Source organism: Nymphaea colorata, chromosome 4 (genome assembly GCF_008831285.2).
Source record: "Nymphaea colorata isolate Beijing-Zhang1983 chromosome 4, ASM883128v2, whole genome shotgun sequence".
Taxonomy (NCBI): domain Eukaryota; kingdom Viridiplantae; phylum Streptophyta; class Magnoliopsida; order Nymphaeales; family Nymphaeaceae; genus Nymphaea; species Nymphaea colorata.
In genome coordinates, this window is record NC_045141.1 from 19,355,870 (window position 1) to 19,376,894 (window position 21,025).

Consider the following 21,025-nt stretch of genomic DNA (forward strand, 5'->3'; position numbering starts at 1 on the left):
TGACCGCAAGAACTGAACTGATTTAACAAATCCTCCCTCTATATCAGTCAACATGAGTGCATCCTTATTCATCAGAACTATTCCACTAATACTTTATCTATTCACTGACACATGCACAAGACTTAGAATAGCTGTCATAATATTGAGAGGTTGGCTGATTTAACATGTTCACTATGTTTCATTCAACAAGAGTGCATCCTTACTCATCATAACTATTCCCTTAATATTTTCGATATTCATTGATGCATGCACAAGTCTTAAAATAGTTGTCATAACATTGAGAGATTGACTGATTATCAGGTACCTCCAACAAGTGCATTCTCTCAAATAAGCAGATTTTTTTTGTTGAACTGCGACTTCCAGTTAAAGTAATAACTCTTTCATAGCTTCACAAAATAAATCAAAGTAACAGTTATCTTTCAGACTTTGCTAAATTGCTGGTGCTTTGCACACTTAGATATGCTTCGTATCCTTAATTTTCTCTCTTGATTTCTATCAAACTCCCACAAGGTATATAGTACTCCATTCTTTCTCATATCCCAACTAGTCGAATTAAAATTTCCCACAACTCTGGCATTAGAATGATAAGCACTTAAAAAGAAATTTTAACTCAACTTCTGGTGTGCCCATTTCTCTATCCCTTCCAGTGGGAAAGTACCAGTGAGATATTATGTATACTTAATGAATATATTCCCTAGATTGAAGTGAAATTCATTAAAATAAGTTCTTGAAACAAACTGATATTTGTTGCAGATCTACACAAGCATATACTTCATTAAATAACATCATCTAAAGCAATAGCAGCAGTAATACAAAAATGATATATAAGACTTATTTGGCATCTTAGAGTATTTATAGATCAATATTCAGTCAATACACTTACGCTGGAAGCCGTGGATCTGTGAGGTACCTCTCACGCAGAACTTCTACAGATTGCAACTGCAAGAAATACAACACATTTAATTTATTACCAACCACTATGGACAGTGTTGTTACGACACCGAAAAAAAAAATGAAAAAGAAAAAGTTACTGTTTCTGGCTCAGGCACAGAGGGCATGGAAACAACTTGATGTTCAAACCCCATCTCTGGTTTCTGCAACAAAAAATCTCAATAAGTTAATACATTATATGACACAAAAGTTGCTAGTGGACTATTTCCTCTTGGTGTTCACTTGAATAATCGATCAACAGCATCTAGGATTCTAGGGGTTCAGCAAAAAAATGTGCCAGTTTAGAGCACTATTAATAATTTAACCTTGTCATTCATAGTTTGAATTTCCAGTTCACTATGGAAAATCTGGGGAATGCCTTCATAGCTTAATAAACTTGGACATAAAATTTCTTGTTCTCAGACATTATGCTTCTTCTCCAATGTATTTATTGTCTTATTTCAGTCCACGTTCAAAGAATTTCCTTAAGAACATTGAAGAAAAATTGTGGTGCAAATCTCACCATTCTGAAAAGCAATTGAAGTTGCAACCAAGATCAATACAAAATAGATATAACAAAGGCTTTTAGTGGATTAATTTCTTTACTTGAAATGATGCAAGCAGGCTAAATATGACATTTCCATTTTGTGTTGCATCCACCCGCCTTGTGGCAAAGCTTTTTCCTTCACGTGCACGTTGAACCTGATATACAATCGGCACTGCAAAGATATTTTAGACTATCCAGAAGTTTGTGCATATGATTATTATGCTCAAACTCTCAAGAAAAAAGAAGAAGAAAAGACAGAAATAAGAAACAAATGATTCTCATCATTCTTAACTACATCGTATGTAAGGAATATAAGTGTGAAAATGTAAATGAAACCCTGTCAATTGTGTCATGCTAAAAAATTCTAGAATGATTTGACAACTTAGAGCATTAAACTAATCAATAACAGAAAATATTGTTAAAATTCACAGGCTTATATTAGTAGACATTGAAGAAAGGAGAAAAGCCTTTCACCCCATCTTTATGACTGACTAGCATAAACAATCATATCATCTTAAAACAACTGAGGCCAAATATTAATAGGGTGGAACATTATGAGACATAAAAGTCTAATTAAAACACTGTCTGCACCTCACACACATTGGTAAAGTACAGTTCAACTATGGCGTCATTCTATGGCACCAATTCTGGCATAACGAAGCCTTCATCTAATCTAGCTCACATCTCATTGGGGTTTTTGTAGCACTGTCGGTAGCTTCAGTAACATCCTTGTCACACTGACCATGTGTACAAAACGTTGGCAATGAGGACTTGGGACCAAAACCAGTCAGCCCATCTAGCAAGGGCTGATAGTTCAGCAATGGTTGTTTCCCCTTGTCATCAACCGCTGCCTAACGGCAACAGGATCCTTGCTGGACAGTGAAGGTTGGCTCACTGCCACCCCTCTTAGTCCAATGAAGGGCAACAGGAAGGTCAACAGATGGGCAATGATCATTGGCCCTCACCAGCAAGGAGCAACAGTCATCGCGGGGTTGTGCCTTTTTCTCTAAATTTAATTGACAAGATCAAGTTGGTCATTTGAGTCACTAATTTAATGCTTCTTAATGAGGAGCAGTTAGTTGAGAAATAATGAAAAAAGATGAGTGCCCATTTGATGTTTGTAGAAAGATGAGCAGGAATCTGTTATTGGCTCGTTTATTGAGTAGCAATACATAATTTTTCTAAAATTATTCTGATAATATTGTTTCAGGCTAATTGGTTTTAGGAATTAACTGGGTCATGTCTTCATGAGTGCAAGTATGAAATGTTCGAGGCTTGTGCACCTTTTAGGTTCCATATTTGGATTGGATTCGTTCAAAAACCAAAATGATTAAAACTTCATGAAGAAGTGCAGTTTCGAAGTATTAATGCTTGTGTATAAGAATGGGTGGCAACCTGGATCTAACCGTGGTCTGTTATAACTTGGTCAGTGGTATCTATGCATGAATTGGTTGGCTCTCCTAGTAGGTTTCAGACATAGAATGCATTTGGCAGGGTTACTTGGATGAAATACATTTTCTAAGACAACTAACTTGATCTGTTGAATCTTCTACCTAGGTATTATATGCAATTTTCTTTTATTTTTGTATTCTTTTTATTTATTTTTTGTTTTTTTCTTTATTATTTTATTGTTTGTTTCTTTCAGCTTTACCAGCTGTTGGAAGTCCCAACGACTAGTTTTATAGCCATCGGGATCAGTCCAACAGCTAGCTGCTACTTTCCTTTTGTTTCTTCTTTCACTTCTATATATAAGGGACTAAGTCCCATAGTGTCCAACAGCTAGCTGCTACTTTTGTTTCTTCTTTCACTTCTATATATAAGGGACTAAGTCCCATAGTGTCCAACAGCTAGCTGCTACTTTCCTTTTGTTTCTTCTTTCACTTCTATATATAAGGGACTAAGTCCCACCTCAATGTGATTGTCTGAGTGCCAGTTGTAGCACTCGCTTAATATATTTTTCCTGATTGTTCCAAGCTTGTGGGAAGTGAAATCTGTGTTTCAAGGCTATCTGCCTGTTATTTTTCAAGTTTGATTTACAAGCCTTACACTCTGAATCTAGTATAGTATAAAAGAAATGGTCCCAAAAGTTTAATGAAACACACAATTTCTTTGATCTTGTAGTTCAATTAAGCTCAGAAGAAATCTAGAAAACTTCTAGCATCCACACACTCAAGAATCATGTGTTCTGCATCATTTCATTGTCTTAGCATTGATAGCTAATTGTTTACCCTCCTAGATGTATCTAATAAGAAATGACAGCTAACTCACAATTAACATCCCCAGCAAGGATAAAGTAGCAGTGCAAGCTGTTCACAAGCTTAAGACAATCTACAGTCTTGGTTGCTGCTGTCAGAGCCTGCAAAACACAGCACCGATGAGTTATACGATACAGCATATTCTAGTATAGAAGGGGACATCATCTAATGAGAAAGGATAAGTTTTAAGAAGGAGCTTTCAAGCTCTTGCAAGAAGACTGCACACAGTAAGTGGAACATCCGACTGTATTTTGTTTACAACAGAAGATCTAACAGTACTAATTTTGCTTTGTATCTAGTAAAGTTGCCCAGCAAAGTTAGCACAGATTGTTCCATATTTTCATCAGCAGTGAAAAATTACTCAAAAACAACCAAATAACCACCTTTTCCTGAAAAAAAATTCACCTCAAGATAGTGCATGCACACCATAATTGATGAAAAATATGCTTCATCACATGTTCAATGAGTGCATAACTATCAAGATAAATCAGTTGTGAATTAATTCCACATGCACGTGACCTAAAATATTTCAGCAGTGAGCATTTTGACTCCCTTTACAGCCTCACTACTACCATGCAAAATCATGTTGCTGTCTTGCTAATCACACCAAGCTGTTTGAGGAAAAAAAAATGCAAGTAATGATTGTATTCTTCATGCAAGAGAAAACCGACAGCAATAATACAAGAAACAAGTTAGTTGACACTTGACAGTACGTAGGAATGAGAATGAGGAAGAAAATTGTAACCAAATTGACAAGAACCAGTCCAACACCAAGACATTGTACAATCACAAATAAAAGGCAACTAGAAGAAAGACCAAACCTAGATAGATAAAGAGATAAACATACCTGAGCAATGAGTTGTCCTCCAAAAACATGTCCAAAGGTTGGCGTATCAGATAAAGTCAACCCTCGAAATATGTTGACCTTGACAATATCAAAGTGATAAAATGAGATCTAGTCAATCATGCGCATTCATGATTCTTGCACACATAAAGATAAAATGCATGTTACAATCATAATTTTAAGCGCCATCATCCACACATTCACCACAGATCAACAAGGAAGTTGGTTGAAAGTACCTCAAAACCCAGGACACTGGTCCCAAATGTAATATACCAATACAATTGCACAAAAAAATGGTTGGTACACTCGAACATATAGCCTTCTTATTTAAACGAAGTCCTGAACCACCAAAGTGTATCTCATAGCAGGAATTTTTTTAACAATCAATTCGGAAGTTCCTACAGAAACTTTTGAGAAAAAATAATGATGATATGGAACAATGTTCTTGAGAATATTAAACAACAGAAATTCGGATGCTGAGATTTTTCTTTCATCTGCTAATTTTAAATCTACGATAAAACTTGAGAGTTGACTTTTTATTTCTTAGTGAATTCAAATGAAAGATAATTCCTTGAATTGCATGAATATTGCTTAACTAATTAACCATTACATGAAAATAAGCCAAAGAACTGGCCTTCCAATCTCCCTACCAAAACCACCCTAAGTAGCTACAACCTTCTTCTCTCTCCTCCATAAATTCCCTTAGGAGGTGAACTAAAATGAAGTAGAGGAGGAGCGGTCAAGGCACAGAAGACATCTGTGAGAGCACACCATCTATTAGATAATTAATTAATTTGGTTTTTATGATTAGATAGTTCTTGCTTGAGATAGTTTTGTTCAAGACTGAAGCTGACATTTTCTTAAAACTAACTTCTTAGTATTTTCAATTATTGGTTTTTTCTGCTTAGTTTATTACAGCCGAGTCTCTGTTAAATGATTGGTCTGAGAAGTCAACCAACTAAAAAAATGTGGGGAAAAAAATTATGGTACTGGAAAGGTTACTCAATACATGAAAAAGACTTAGCACCAGGTAGCCCCTAGGCAATGGCCATTGGTTAGGTTAGATGGCCCCAGGTGGTAGAGGTGAATGTGACCCCAAGTTTGAGCCGAGAGCACACTAGCTCTGGCAAGGCTTGACTAGGCTCGAGTACAACCAGGCTAGTGTAAAAAGAATATTAAACTTTGTTAGAATACCATGTAATATGGAACCGGGTCCGGATATGGACCCGCTACCCATGGACCCGGTACCCATGGTCCGGATATGGACCCTAGGCGGGTCTCTCTTCCTCCCTCTTTTATTCTAATCGCATATTGTAATTGTTGATTAAGTGAATTAAGATTTCTCTCTCCTAGGGTTGCGGTTTTGCCTCTAGGTTAGAGCTTCCCCGTGGTTTTTCACCTCGTTCTGAGGTTTTCCACGTAAATCTTGTGTTTGTTTTCCTTTCTCTTCTTCCGCTGCGTGTTTCTATATGGTATCAGAGCCAAAATCGTGTTGTTTGGCTTCTTCGTTTGTGTGTGATTTAGGGTTTTTTTGGAACCCTAAGTCTGACCTTGCTGGAGTTCTATCTCCGACGTCGCCCTAAGTCCCGCCGCCGACGCAGCACGCCGTCCCACCGCCGCCTGCCATTGCCTGGAGTGCGCTGCCCCCGTCCGCCTGTCTGACACCGCCCGACGTCGCCTGGGTGCGCCGACGCCGCTCGCTGTTCGACGCCGCCCGCCGTCGCCTGGCCTGTTCCCCGCCCTGTGCCTGCTTGCCGGAAATCCCGCTGCCCGTCTTCCATTGTAGGCAAAGTGCCACAGCGCCCGGGTCCTCCTCCTGCGTTTTTCTGGTATTCTCTGACTGTTAGATTTTTTTTTTGTGGTCGTTGTGGCTGAAGAGATGACTTCCAAGACCGATGTTACCTTTGACACGGGCAGTAATACCAAGAGCGAAAATTTGCCTGTTCAAGTCACCTCTATTCGACTGAACAAAGACAATTATCTCCCTTGGTCTGCTGCGCTTGAAATTGGGATCACCAGTCGTGGTCGTCTGCCCTATATCACTGGGGAGAAACCTGCGCCTAGTAAAACTGATCCTGGATGGGCGACTTGGGCATTGGAAGATAGTCAAGTTAAGGTTTGGATTATTAATTCTGTTTCTGCTGATATTCAGCCCCTTATTTTGCGAAAGTTGACCTCATATGACATGTGGACTGTGCTTGCGAGGATGTATGGCTGTAAAAAGAGAATCCTGAGTACATACCAGATTAAATGCAGCATCTATTCTCTTAAACAGGGTGACTTGTCTGTGGCATCCTTCTATGCAACCCTGAAGACCAAATGGGAGGAACTGTCATGTGAATGATGACTGGAATTGTGGTTCTGATCATGAACTGTACTGGCAGAAAGAATGGATGGACCGCACTTTTATTTTTCTGGGAGGTCTGCGTGATGAGTCTAAATCCATTAGGAGTCAAATTCTCAACTGTGACGAGACCCCTGGAATTGAGGAGGTGTATGCCCGGGTGGAATCCGAGGAACAACGCCGTCAAGTGATGCATATTGACTCTAGTCATGGTAGTTCACCCTCTGCTTTTGTTAGCCATGCTCCAGGGACTGGGCAGCGTCCTATTCGACGTTGCAATCACTGTAACAAGTTGGGACACTCAGTTGATTTTTGTTGGGATCTTCATCCTGAGAAGAGGCTCACCCGTGGTCGTCCTCCCTCTGGTAGGCGGGGTCCTCCTGTGCCTGATACTAGCTCTCCCAGTGTTGAAAAACCGAAGCTTTCCTCTGACCAAATCAAGGAATTACAAGCTTACATCAGCCGGTTATCTACTACTAAGGAGGAAGCCTCCACGTCTGAGGGAGCTCAGTTAGCCCAAGCTCTTGTTGCCACAAGTGATCAAGGTAATCCCTTACTTGGTGATTGGGTAGTTGACAGTGGAGTTACTCATCATATGACAGGAAACCCTAAGATGTTTCAAGAGTACAAATTGTCTTCAGGGCAGCAACGCGTATCTATGGCTGATGGGTCCTCGATCTTTGTGGCTGGAAAAGGGAGTTTGTCCTTATTAAATAAATATCTTCTGCATAATGCTCTTCATGTTCTCAATATTCCTGTGAATTTGTTATCTGTCAGTAGTATCACCAAAGAACTCAATTGTAATCTAATTTTCTCTGTTGATCATTGTACCCTGCAGGACTTGGTGACGGGGAAGAAGATTGGGATTGGTTCGGTTATTTAGGGCCTCTACAGACTGCCCGTACAGGTTGCCTCTGCTCTCATCTCAACCACTAGCAGACAGTTGACGGGCGTGGAGGACAGGCCTAGCATTATGAGATGGCACGAGCACCTTGGACATCTCTCATTCCAGTTGATTAAGAAGTTGTTTCCTAGGTTGTTTACTTCTGTTTCCATGGACTCCTTCACATGTGAAGTGTGTCAGTTTGCTAAGCATGTTAGGGCTTTGTACCCTATGTCTATCAATAAAACCACTCGTCCTTTTGCTTTGGTTCACTCTGATGTTTGGGGTCCTTCGAGAGTACCCACTTGTCGTGGTTTCCATTACTTTATGACTCTGATTGATGACTACTCTCGTTGTACGTTCGTGTACTTGTTGAAAGAACGCAGTGAGGTTCCTGTCGTTGTCAAAAATTTTGTTGCCTTTGTCGAAAATCAATTTCAGACCTCTGTTCAGATTTTCCGTACTGATAATGTCAGGGAGTATGTCTCTCAATCCCTTGAGGACTTCCTGCGGGGCAAGGGTATTGTTCATGAGACGTCTTGTAGTTATACTCCTCAAAATGGCGTGGCCGAACGTAAAAATCGCCATTTATTAGATGTCACCCGAGCTATTATGTTCCACAGGCACGTTCCTAAGCGCTACTGGGGCGATGCTCTCCTCACTAGTGCCCACCTCATCAACCGTATGCCCACTCGTGTGTTGAATGGTCGTACTCCTTACTCTGTGCTCAGTCCCACTCATAACCCCTGGCCTCTTACTCCTCGGGTGTTCGGGTGTGTTTGCTTTGTTCATAACCATAGTCCCACCATCAAGAAACTTGACCCTCGGTCTGTCAAAGTTGTCTTCTTGGGGTATTCCTCCACTCATAAGGGATATAAATGTATTGATCCTACTACCTCTAAAATCTATGTCTCCCGAGATGTTACCTTTCATGAACATGAGGCATTTTCCTGTGAATCCTCTTCAGGGGGAGTGTATAGGAGACAGTGTGGAAGAGTATTCTCCAAATCAGCTTATTCAATTTACTGACTTCTTGGACTACAAACTTAGTCACAGTGTGGAAGATACAGTCAGAGATGATAAAGACAGTCATGTGAAAGGGGGCCCTGTGGATGATCAGCCCACATCCCGTGATCATTTGTTTGGGCAGGTTTACACTAGAAAGGATAAAGATGTGGTTGAGACTGTTGATGTAACCAATCCCAATCCTGTGAGTTCCTCGAATGAACCAAGTCCAATGAATGAAGAGCTTCCCATAGCCCTGCGCAAGGGGACCAGGTCATGTACTTCTCACCCTATTCAGAGATTTGTCTCATATTCAAAACTCAGTAAAGAATACAAATGTTTTATTACCACTCTGTCTATGTCTGTGATTCCCAGGTGTGTGGAAGATGCTAGAGAGGATCCTAAATGGCTACAGGTTATGACAGAGGAGATAGATGCCTTGGCAAAGAACAACACTTGGGAAGTGGTCGATATTCCCAAGGGGACTCACTTAGTTGATTCCAAGTGGGTGTTTAGTGTGAAGTATAAACCTGATGGCACTATGGAATGGTATAAAGCTCGTCTGGTTGCAAAGGGGTTCAACCAAAAATACGGAATTAACTATCTTGAACCTTTGCTCCTGTTGCAAAACTGAAGACTGTGAGGGTCATTTTTGCAATTGCAGTGCAAAAGAAGTGGGGCATAGACCAGCTTGATGTCAAGAACGTCTTCTTGAACGGCCATCTAGAGGAGGAGGTCTAGATGAGCATGCCTCCAGGATATGCTCAAAGTAGAAAATGTTGTCATCTCAAGAAGGCCCTATACGGCCTGAAGCAGTCCTCTAGAGCATGGTTTGAAAGACTGAGGGTGGTAATGAAGACAAATTGGTACAAACAAGGAAATGGTGATCATACCCTGTTCATTAAGCAGATAAGTGGCCTGGTGAGCATTTTTCTTGTGTATGTTGATAATATGATTGTCACAGGAGATGATGAATAAGAGAAAAGGAAGATGAAGGAGAGGTTAGCTGCTGAATTTGACCTTAAAGATCTGGAAAAATTAAGGTACTTTCTGGGAATAGAGATTGCTCGATCAGAGACAGGGCTTGTTATGAGCCAAAGGAAGTACACTCTGGACCTCTTGAAAGTGACAGGTAAACTGGGATGCAGGCCCTTTCTAACTCCAATGGAGTCAGGTACAAAGATAAGTATCAAAACTGGTAACATCTTGGATGAGGAAGAAAAAGGATGGTATCAGATGCTGGTTGGTAAGCTTATTTATCTTACTCTTACTCGCCCTGATATTACTTATGTTGTAAATGTGTTGAGTCAGTTTATGCATGCTCCTACTGATTGTCACTGGAAGAGTGCAGAAAGAGTGCTGGGGTACCTGTAAAATAACCCAGGTAAAGGGTTACTGTATACACGACAGGACAAACTTAATATTGAAGGATACTCTGACGGTGATTGGGTTGGTTGCATGGATACCAGAAGGTCTACCACAGGGTACTGCATCTTTCTAGGGGGAAACCTGGTGGTATGGAGGAGTAAAAGGCAGGAGGTATGTTCTAGATCCAGTGCTGAGGCTGAATACAGGGCTGTTGCTATGGGAGTTAAAGAGATGTTATGGCTAAAGATTCTTCTAGCAGATATTGGAATTGAAAATGAAGAGAAGATGAAAATGTATTGTGACAATAAGTCTGCGATTAACCTGACAAATAATCCCGGCCTGCATGACAGAACCAAACATGTGGAGATAGATCGCCACTTCATACGGGAACGCATAGATTCAAAGGAGTTGATCATTCCTTATATGAAGTCTGAAGATCAAATTGCAGATGTTCTAACTAAAGCCTTATGTACATCTCAATTTGAAAAGAATGTTAGCAAGCTTGGCATGTTTGACATGTATGCCAAGCTTGAGGGGGAGTGTTAGAATGCCGTGTAATAGGGAACCGGGTCCGAATATGGACCCGATACCCATGGGCGCGGAAACCGAGGACGGGCTCGGTTCCCTAGTGTTGCGGAGGGAGTATTCTAATCACTTATTGTAATTGTTGATTAAGTGAATTAAGATTGCTCTCTCCTAGTGTTGCGGTTTTGCCCCTAGGTTAGAGCTTTCCCGTGTTTTTTCACATTGTTCCGAGGTTTTCCACGTAAATCCTGTGTTTGTTTTCCTTTCTCTTCTTCCGCTGCGTGTTTCTACAAACTTTAAAGAGGACATGAGAGCAGCAGCAGCGGGTTTTGGAAATGAAGCCGCTTTTGTCATTCAAAAGCTATCATATTACACCAAAATCAAGCTTTAAGTTAAAAAGAACAAAGCATGTCATATGTGAGAGAAATGAATTTAAACAAGCTCACAAGAATCTTTCCAGCACAAGCTCGACTCTAGAAGTAAACAAGTCCATCCAGGCTCGATTCGACTTATTTGAACCAAGCTCGACCCGAGCTTAACAGATTGAACTAAAGTTTATCCATTATGCAGCCCTACTAGCTAGAACCCAAAAAAGCCAAAAGGGTGGTAAAGTCAACTAATTATTTCTTTTATACACACGTGTCATATGCACAATCATGTTTTATTTCTACAAGTTTGAAAAAATCTTGGAAAACATGTAAAGACATGCAATGAATGTGGACAAAGATAGCTAACAATGCGACATATCACATACAAAAAAATTGCCGCCATCACCTCCATGTATATAAAATGGATATGGGGAAAAAGAAAAGCATAAAACTAACAAAAAAACATGTAAAAGGTAAAAGGAGAGGATAAGTGGCAGGCATGGACAACCCAGGACACAATAGGCAAGCACAACAACATGTAAAGACATGCAATATAACAACCCCACCCACTTTTAGGCTTGAACCCCTAGTCCGGCGGATCCCAACCCGCCTCCTAGCAGTTTCAGCTTCAACCCCCAAAAAGGGTAGCAACTAGAAAAACCATCTATTCAATAACCCTCATTATAAGCCCCTGAAGATCCCTCACAATCTTTAATACAAGACTAAATTTTTTGGGTGTTACAATCCAACCCCTCAGAGCACACGCGTCTGCACGGGTAAGACCCTAGGTCTGAGTGTTGAACCGGCTCTAATACCACTATAACAACCCGACCCACTTTTGGGCTCCGGCCCTGGTTCGACGGATCCCAACCCTCCTCCTAGCAATTTTGGCTCCAGCACTCCAAAAGGGCAGAAACCAGGACAACCATCTATCTAATAACCCCCTTTATAAGCCCTTAAAGATCCCTCATAATCTTCAATACGAGACTAACTTTTTTTGGGGTGTTACATGCAATGAATGTGGAAAAGATAACTAACAACATGACATGTCACATACAAAAAAAAAAAAAAATCTTGCTGCCATCACCTCCATGTATATAAAACGGATATGGGGAAAACAAACAGCATAAAAGACAAAATAACTTATGTAAAAGGGAAAATGAGAGGATAAGTGCAGGCATGGACAACCCGGGACAACTAGGCAAGCACAAGAACATGGCTGACCAGGCAGATCTAGGCATACATAAGTTAGCAATAGGTTCTTTAACCTAGTTGACCAGCTGGGCACCAGCATACGCAATCAAGCTCCCCTAAACTGGCTAGGACATCTAGGCACATTTTAACTTTGCAAAAGTGTAAAATTATTCAATTCTGCCTTTGTTAGCCGATGAATAAGCTCGACAGGTGGTATGCTAGAGCATGATCTAAAGAATTTTTTTTTTTTTTTGTGGGGGGCATAACTCATAAGTGGTTTAATGAAACTTTCTTTCAAACATATACATTTTAATGTGATAGGGGGACTTTTTTTCCGTTCACATAACATACACATTGATGCACTCACTTCTAAAGGCTCCAAGTGCAATATCTGCTCCATCAGTGAACATGTCTCAGGTGTCTCCTCTGCATTCCATAAAGACTTTGGTTGCAATAAAGGTGTGTTCTCATTGTATAAAATCAAGCATGTCAACTGCAAAAGAAGACCAGGAACTTCATCAGACAACTCCCTGAATGTTTTCCACCGACTAGCAATGCAATTTATATACCAACATCCAAAAGCCATAGGGCCTGCCATCCAACTGCAGATCTAACTGAAACTAAAGGCTGGCCAGTCTATGCATTTGACAGAAGAAAGACACTATATAGGCATAAATATTGCAAACCAGAAAATGTTCCTAGACCTTGCCCAGTGCAATAACATCTGCTTGGTGTACAGAAGTACCAATACCTGCAAAAATTTTAAGAATCAGCATACACAAGTAACGCATGCAAATGCACAGGAGCTCTGAATGAAACAATATTTGAGTTTTTCTGCTAGATATTATTCATGTTGGTAATGAACTATAGTTTCAAAACCATTTATGTGGCATCCTAAATTTGTACATCACTATTGATTAACATAATAATAAACACATATCATACACTAAAATTAATGGCAGAGAATCAAACAATGTAATGTACACCTCATCCAGTTAGGTATCATCATACCCATTTAACTTCACAATTCATGTGATTATGTCCCATCATATATGTTTTCAAATTAATAGTCTAATTATATATAAGGTGTCCTCACACATGAATCTTAGTAGCTAGACACATCATTTGCTTAGTTGTCATTGTCGTGCCAATAATATGGATATGGGTAAACATCTGATCTCCACATTTTTATATCTGAACTCTATAGACTAAGCTAATTAGAAGTTTATTTTTACATTGAAAAATTAAAAAGAAAAATTGGGAGTCTCATGCAATTTCACAATATTTTTCTGGTTTGTTATTAGCGAGGTTTTTCCTGAGTATTAAATGGGAAGTTCATTTTTCTTGGAAAAATCTAGGCAATTCAAAAAACTAAAATTATAAAATTTATAAAAATATATAAAATTATGAAAATTTGGATCTTCTACTAATTTTCATATAAAAAACGTTGATCAAAATATAAAATAGTTATTAAGATTTTAGAAGAACATCAAAATATTAAAATATATTAAAAAAAATTTCCTAAGAAAGAGAAAACATGGAAGAAAATGATAAACCCATGAAAAGAATATGCAAGGCTTCAATTTGGCAATTTTTTTCCAAAATATAGAGATTTTTCCCCTTTCTTGGCTTTCTTTATGTTTGTTGAGAAAAAAACAGCACAAGTAGTGTTAATGTTTCATGCAAGCTAAGATTAAGTTAAATTTTATTTTCATAAGAAATTACATGACATAATTAATTAAGATCTAGTCTAGAGTGAAATGTCCTCCAACCATATTCCGCCTGAAAGCTTGAATGCATCAGCAATCACAATTAGTACCAAATTTATCTATTAAGGACGATAGTATGTTAGCTGACAAGTGAACATCTTAACTGACTTAAATTTGGTCATCAATTGGCCTCCTGATCACATACAGGTTTGTTTATAAACAATTATCTTCTCTTCATTCAGGTGCCACCATTTTGTTCTTGATTTGAACTTCTTTTTTCAGAAGCAAATAGCATGTCCCGAGCTTCATTGTGTTGGAAACTATTATCATCCACGTAGCCAAAACATGCTAGCTTAAGCACCAGACTCTGGTCTGGTTTCCCATATGCAGTAGGTTTAATTTAGCTATGACCACACTGCTGCAGGCAGGCAGGCACAACACACCATATATAGATACAAAGCCATACATATGTGTGTTCATCCATGACAACGAACACACCGTTAATGTTTATTCTTCTCATATTTAATTATACCAGATAATTTTTTATCATAAATTTACTTTCAGGTTTTACTAGAACCACCATGATATTGCAACTTGCGAATCATTGCATGAATTACATAAATTGGATCTGAACCTAGTAAACTAATTAAGCACAAGTCCGAATACTTTTCCATCCACATATCAAATACGAATTTAAGGAAACGTGCAGATAAGATACTATGAAGGGATCTGGACAAGTCACAATACATAGTGAAATTAGACTCAAAGATTTAGAAACAGAAAATACAACTCATAGTATTGCAGTTGCTGGACAATATATAAATATAAGCAATAAATAGAAAGACACAAAAAGTTACTTACCATAACCAAAAAAATCATATTTTTTCAACAAAAGTTCTGATTGACTTGCTTCAACAGTATTAGCAGATATAGAAACCTCAGCCTGCGACAGATAGTTATGTCAAATGATCTTAGACTACAAGCGTAAGGTAACTTTTTATCTTGACGAAATTGCACAGCCTTCTTACAATTAGCAAACTACAAACTAAAGCTATTCAAATGCATAATTAAAAAAAATATCCATTTTTGTTAACCATGATTAGAAATATATAAATATATGAAATAAAAAACTGTGAAGAGTAAAAAAACAAAGAAAAAAAGAGCAGGCCACTAAGGAGTGCATATGCGCACCAAATATCTGATCCAAGCTAAGATGGGATCACAAACCTCATGGCATTTGTGCTAGTCATTTGTTGTGAAAGGTGTGGAGGGCATAAATGGCAAGAGCACTACACCCATTTCATGTTAGTTGAAGGTTTAGAAGTTCATAATGTATTCTATTTGGATTTTGCATTCCTGTATCAAGTGTACTAAATTGCTTTCCAATATAATATTAATTGTGGCACATAATGAGCAAATACCAATGTAAACCATATGAAAGGCCGTCAACTTTCAGCTTTTCAGTCTGTCCCCTTACGCTGCGAACATGATGCTGCCTCAATAATTACACATATCCTATAGGATATGGGAGCAGGCACTAATCATCAGATACCCATCACATCCTGCTTTGCATAACTGATAAAGGAAGACATGTTCATATGGTACATTAAGAATTCAATGATATATCTCTCAAACCGATGCAAAACTGGAATCCTTTTTTGGTTGTGCAACTGCTTCACTTCAACAAGTATCATGCTATGGACTTCTGTATTCCACAACACAACTTCATTTGAGTCCTTGCAGTCACATAGCTTATCCTCCATTAGTGTCAAAATCTGAATTCTGCAATGGTGCTTCCAATCTAATCTGTCCCCAAAAATTGCCTAAATGAGAACTTGTTTTCCAGGTGATGAATCTCACTCCCGAGGGATTGAGAGTACCTTGTTGTATTTCTTTCTTTCTTAGGAAAAGTGAGCCACCAGTTCAGGTATAAGAATAAATATATTATAATAACAATTAGTTCATTTAGAATTCTGAAGCCTTTCATCAAAGGACAAGAAAACCCTTGCAAAAAGGAAAAACATGGATGTATATGGAATATGAAACCCCAGTATTTCACATGGGACTAACTTTTTTTAAAGCAAGCATAAGCATGAAAAGGATGTGAATATGGATTCTCCAAGTCGAGATCAATCTATTCATCTTACTAGTTGGTCCAGACAAAGCCTTCAAATGGTGTACTTTTTTCAAAACAAGGTCCTCATTGATGCCCAAAATACCAAAAAACATAAAATAAAAGAGAATTTGCAGAGAGAAGTAGGAGAGGAAATGAGTACTAATCCCACTTCGAGGGAGAAAACTCCTCCAGCCATCAAGGCACTCGTATTGAGTAAATTTTCATCCTCCTTAACAACCCTAACTGCAGGCATTTAAGGAAAATACTTGGATCATGGGTCCATAAATCTAACCCCCAGGGGACCCAACTCATTTAAGGATGCAAGTAGTAAAGAGAAATTAAAAGAACAGGATCATTGTTCTTCAATTTTAACGGTCTTATTATATCAACCCCTCCCCCTAAAAACCATTTGTTTGATGCTTGAATCCCTCCAATGCCGCCATCACCTCCCTCGCAGTTACTCTTTGCCATTGCTCCCCTTCTTGCCATGACATGGGCTCTGATACCAGATAATGCCAATAATACTGAAAAACATAGCTTAAGGAAGAATTTTGCAGAGAGAAGTAAGAGAGGAAATGTGTGATTCATCCCACTTTGTTTGTTTGGGGGGGTGGGTGTGGTGTGTGGGGGATCTCCTCCAGCCATCAAAGCACTTGTATTGAGTAAATTCTGGTCCTCCTTAACAACCCAAATTATAAGCATTTAAGGGGAATACCTGGATCATGGGCCCACAAATCTAACCCCCAAAGGACCTGACTCATTTAAGGATGCAATTACTAAAGAGAAATTAAAAGAGCAGGACTGTTCTTCTTCTATTCTAACAGTCTTATCATATCACTGGGTAACAAGGAGGCTCCCGAACCCTTTTTCCCCAGTTCCAATCCTGCCAGAAAAAGTCAAACCCATCCGTTCTAATTTAGACAGATGGATTCACCAACCCACAGACCCACACTGCCAGCAGCATAAAGTGCAGCATAAAAGAGTAGTTCTAAAATTTAAACAATCAGGAACTAATACATGTTCACTTGCTTTTTCAGTAAGGTCAAAGCCATTGTCACCGCCTCCAAGTTCACTGAATCTGGGTCGGGTCTCGTTCAAGCCTGAAGCTCCCATAAATTTATATAATAAAAGTAACATGAGTTTATGGTTGTTTTATTTCATTTAATTGCAGATCCCTTTCTGTTTTTCTCCGAGTTGACCCTTTGTTCATTTCTCATTTACTTCCTGTTCACTTTACAAACAATTCAAATTTGCTATCCACTTGGTTTATATTTTGTTTTCTGTTTATATCAATCATCTGAGGACTGTCACTTCTCACTTCCTAATAAATTTTTGAATAACTCACTTTATCATAATGCTTCACATATCTTATCTGTCACTGGCTTTCCGGTCAAATAATTATGGTTTAAACTTTAAACACAAAATATTACTTTAACAAAGTCATAATTGTTGAAGCAGATAGCATGTGAAATAATTGTTATTTCTGTGTGTCCAAAAGCAAAAAGTGTATGCTATGTATTTTCTTTTTCCTTTACTATGACCATTTGGTAGACATGTCGGATCTAGATAATCAGGTCATGCCCGCCCTCTGCATTGTGACTCTCAAGCATCTCCTTCTCTTTTGCATCATCTTCCAGCAACCATAGACTGCAGTGGCCTTCTCCAAATCTAACACATTCTTTATCTTTGGAACAATCTTTAATTTTTACAGGGAGAGAGAGGTTCACCATAAGATACTGTGCATTAGTTGGAGGAAATCTTGTGCCAAGGAACTGCAAGAAGCAGGATATCGTCTCTTGTTCCAATGAAAATCAGAATACTGAGCTATTGGATGCAAATGAAGGAATTAGGATAAGGTCCCTATCAGGTGATTAGAATACACATCTGTCTCCATGACATTATGTCACAGAAAATTTATATTTCATTTTCTAATCAAACCATCAAGAAATAACTGAGCATATAAGACTAGATTGTCATTTCATCATGGAAAAAAATTACAGGATGAGACCATCAAGATGTTTTACGTAGGAAGACAACATAAACTGATGGATCATCTCAATAAAGTTTTTGGAAAACAAATTATATAGAAGTCGCACACAAGTTGGGGTTAATGATTCACACATTTAAGCTCCCACTAGAGGAAGCATTTTGAGAACATGGTTGACCTAAACTGTTCATATTCTTTATGTTACTTTCTTATTAGTAGTATAGGGGCATTTTTCTCGTGTGAAAGCCCATAAAATAAAAAATAGAGAAGCACAGGTTACTTTTTGCCTCATCTCTCTCTCTCTCTCTCTCTCTCTCTCTCTCTCTCTCTCTCTTTTGTGTGTGTGTGTGTGTGTGTGTGTGTGTCGGAGAGAAGAGCATTGGCACATTACTAGTAGAATCTCAACCGCACAGGCATAATTAACTGTATGATTATGGAAGGAGGGGAGAGTACCAGCACATTATTAGCAAAATCACATATTTCATGTGCATGATTAATTCTGAGCATTCCCAAACAAAAATCAGTTAAGAAAACCCTAAAGTTCCCTGCCTCAGCTTCAAATTCATGAACATGATGAAGGAGATGCTAACAAGCTTTATAATGATAATGTCAGTCTGCATGCGTATACTCATGCACAGCCGCAAAACAAGTCGCCAAAGACCCAAGTTTAACAGGCTTTATGAAAACAGATGCAGAAATGAAAAGGCATACCTCCCCATCCCAAATAAAGTAGACACCATCACCAGCTTCTCCCTCGTGAACAATGTACTCTCCACGATCTATAGAAAAGGAAGCAAATAAAGACTTGGCAAAATTTTTCCTAAGTACAACAGAGGGAATGCCTTAAAGAACTAATGAAAAATCTCAAACTAAGTACATATAAAATTAAAAAAAGGGCCTAGAATATAAAGTTAAACATCGACCCAGCATCTCAGGGAGGCATGTAGGAGCCTAGTTTCACAGACAGCAAACCAGATTGACCAATAGCCATTGAAACAAAGAAAGCATACACCCACATAGGATGTGTCTTCCAAACCAAACCAGATTGACCAACAGTCACTGAAACAAAGGATACAAACACACACATAAGACGTGCCTTTCAAACCATTTACATGCTTCCAGAGGGAGAGGGAAAGTCAACAATGAGGGCTTCACAATCCATCTCTCTCCCACATCATCAGCCAAACATTGGCAACTGGCTGCAATTTGCAGTCATTTTCTTATCATTCTATTGGTCAGTTCAAAAAACTGTAAACCTTCCGATGATGGCCAACCACTGTCTTCCATCTAATTATTTTCCAATCATTGTCCAGAAACCATCTTAGCGCCTACACATAAGAGATGGAGAGAGAAAGAGAGAGGAGTTGTTTGTTGCCCCTCCATCCACAAACAGTTGTTACACTGCACTGCCTCGAAAGAATGGAGACAAGCAAAATCAGCTTGGTCGATGGTTTTCTGCATTTGATAAAAGGGAAGCATAAAGTGAATACAACCACTTTTGAGTGAAAGATATTCTGAGAACATAGACCACTGCAAAAGAAAAGGGTTTCAGGGATCATTTCCAATGTGTTGGTCAAAGCGAGAGTTTTTAACTCATATTCACTTCTTATTCTTGTTCTTCTTTTTTTCACTATTTTTTTGCTTATCCTTTCTACTTGTTCATCGTCACATTTTGCCTTTTTTTTTTCTCTTTTTCCTCTTTCTCCATGTTGATTGAAGCCAATTAGTTTTTCCAAGCCCACTTAGGCCCAATCAGACCTTCTATAGTGGTCAACTGACTCAACTCCCTAGCAATTTTTGGACCATACAGATGCCCACACATATTTGTGCATGCATGTACATAAATGTGTCCTCACCAGAATCATATATTTCAATGATATTGCAGAAGATTTTTCCTGCAAGTTTTAAACAATAATATAAAAGGCGAAGTCTCATAAAATGATGAAATTACGGAAAGTTCAATATCTCAAGATAAATCCCAATAATATGATCTCCTATGGCCTGATATCCCTCCAAAGAGTCAATTAGGCCACAGGCAATAGCTTAGTACATTTTCAGATAGGTTCTGCTCAAGACTTCATGGAACGTTGTTGCTTCATTGGTAATTTGTGTACTTTTTACTTGCTCGGCTTGTACATCCGTGGAACAATACATAACCGTGGTATTATCGTTCAAATTTTGTTAAATTTTGTTTGCTAATAAATATCCCATCCCTTCTTTTCCTTTTGCCTTCTTCACGAACTCTTAGTTCCAGATCTATCGCAAAGTCGTTAATAATTTAATATAATGAGATGTTGCACAATATTTTTGCTGCATAGCCTAGTCTTAAGGCCTGGCCCGGGATTTGAAGGAGCGACCGGGATGCATGCCTCCCCATATTCTTTTACCATAGGAATCGTATCAAGAGGGATAGTTGCCAAATTCAACTTACGCCGACCTTGCTGCTATATGAAGATGGCACGCGAAAGAACATATCGCGTCAACTGAAAGTGACTGCTTTGAAAGTTGAAAATCCGTCAAAGTTTTAGAACATCTAAGATAACCAGTCACCAAAAAAAAAACTGCCGGAATGATTTCCACCATCAAAAGTCCGAGAGTGAAATGTTCGACAATTCGTCGTCTACAAGATGTATATATGACTGAAATCAGAAAGAACGAAAGAAAACAAAGACAAACTATAATTCATGACTTACTATAATGTTTGAAGCGAGCAACTTCGGCGATTTTCTTCAAAGATGAACCGGGAAGCCTTTGTAACAGAGGGACTTGCCCCAGAAACTCGACCACTGCTGGACCAAACGCCAGAAAACAATAGAACAACAAATTTAGAAAAATAATTAACAACTAGTGGCTTCGTGGTCTCGCTCGGTTTATCGCAATCAAATCACTGGAGTTTCGGAAGTTTCATCTCTTATACCCTTAATCCTTCTCCTTCCCGCAGAGATGCGTA

At 38.9% G+C, this 21,025-nt stretch overlaps 1 protein-coding gene across 1 annotated transcript in view; it reads right to left on the reverse strand.

Moving 5' to 3' along the window:
- Positions 1 to 21,025, reverse strand: part of LOC116252603 (acyl-CoA hydrolase 2) — a 35,643-nt gene that overhangs the window by 14,150 nt on the left and 468 nt on the right. The window contains exons 2-11 of the mRNA XM_031626977.2: positions 20,769 to 20,861; positions 18,787 to 18,854; positions 14,834 to 14,915; positions 12,968 to 13,014; positions 12,631 to 12,756; positions 4,580 to 4,657; positions 3,746 to 3,833; positions 1,537 to 1,649; positions 1,032 to 1,094; positions 884 to 939 (exon numbers count right to left, since the gene is read on the reverse strand). Of these exons, the coding sequence (XP_031482837.1) occupies positions 884 to 939; positions 1,032 to 1,094; positions 1,537 to 1,649; positions 3,746 to 3,833; positions 4,580 to 4,657; positions 12,631 to 12,756; positions 12,968 to 13,014; positions 14,834 to 14,915; positions 18,787 to 18,854; positions 20,769 to 20,861 (814 nt within the window). The remainder of the gene's footprint in view (positions 1 to 883; positions 940 to 1,031; positions 1,095 to 1,536; positions 1,650 to 3,745; positions 3,834 to 4,579; positions 4,658 to 12,630; positions 12,757 to 12,967; positions 13,015 to 14,833; positions 14,916 to 18,786; positions 18,855 to 20,768; positions 20,862 to 21,025) is intronic.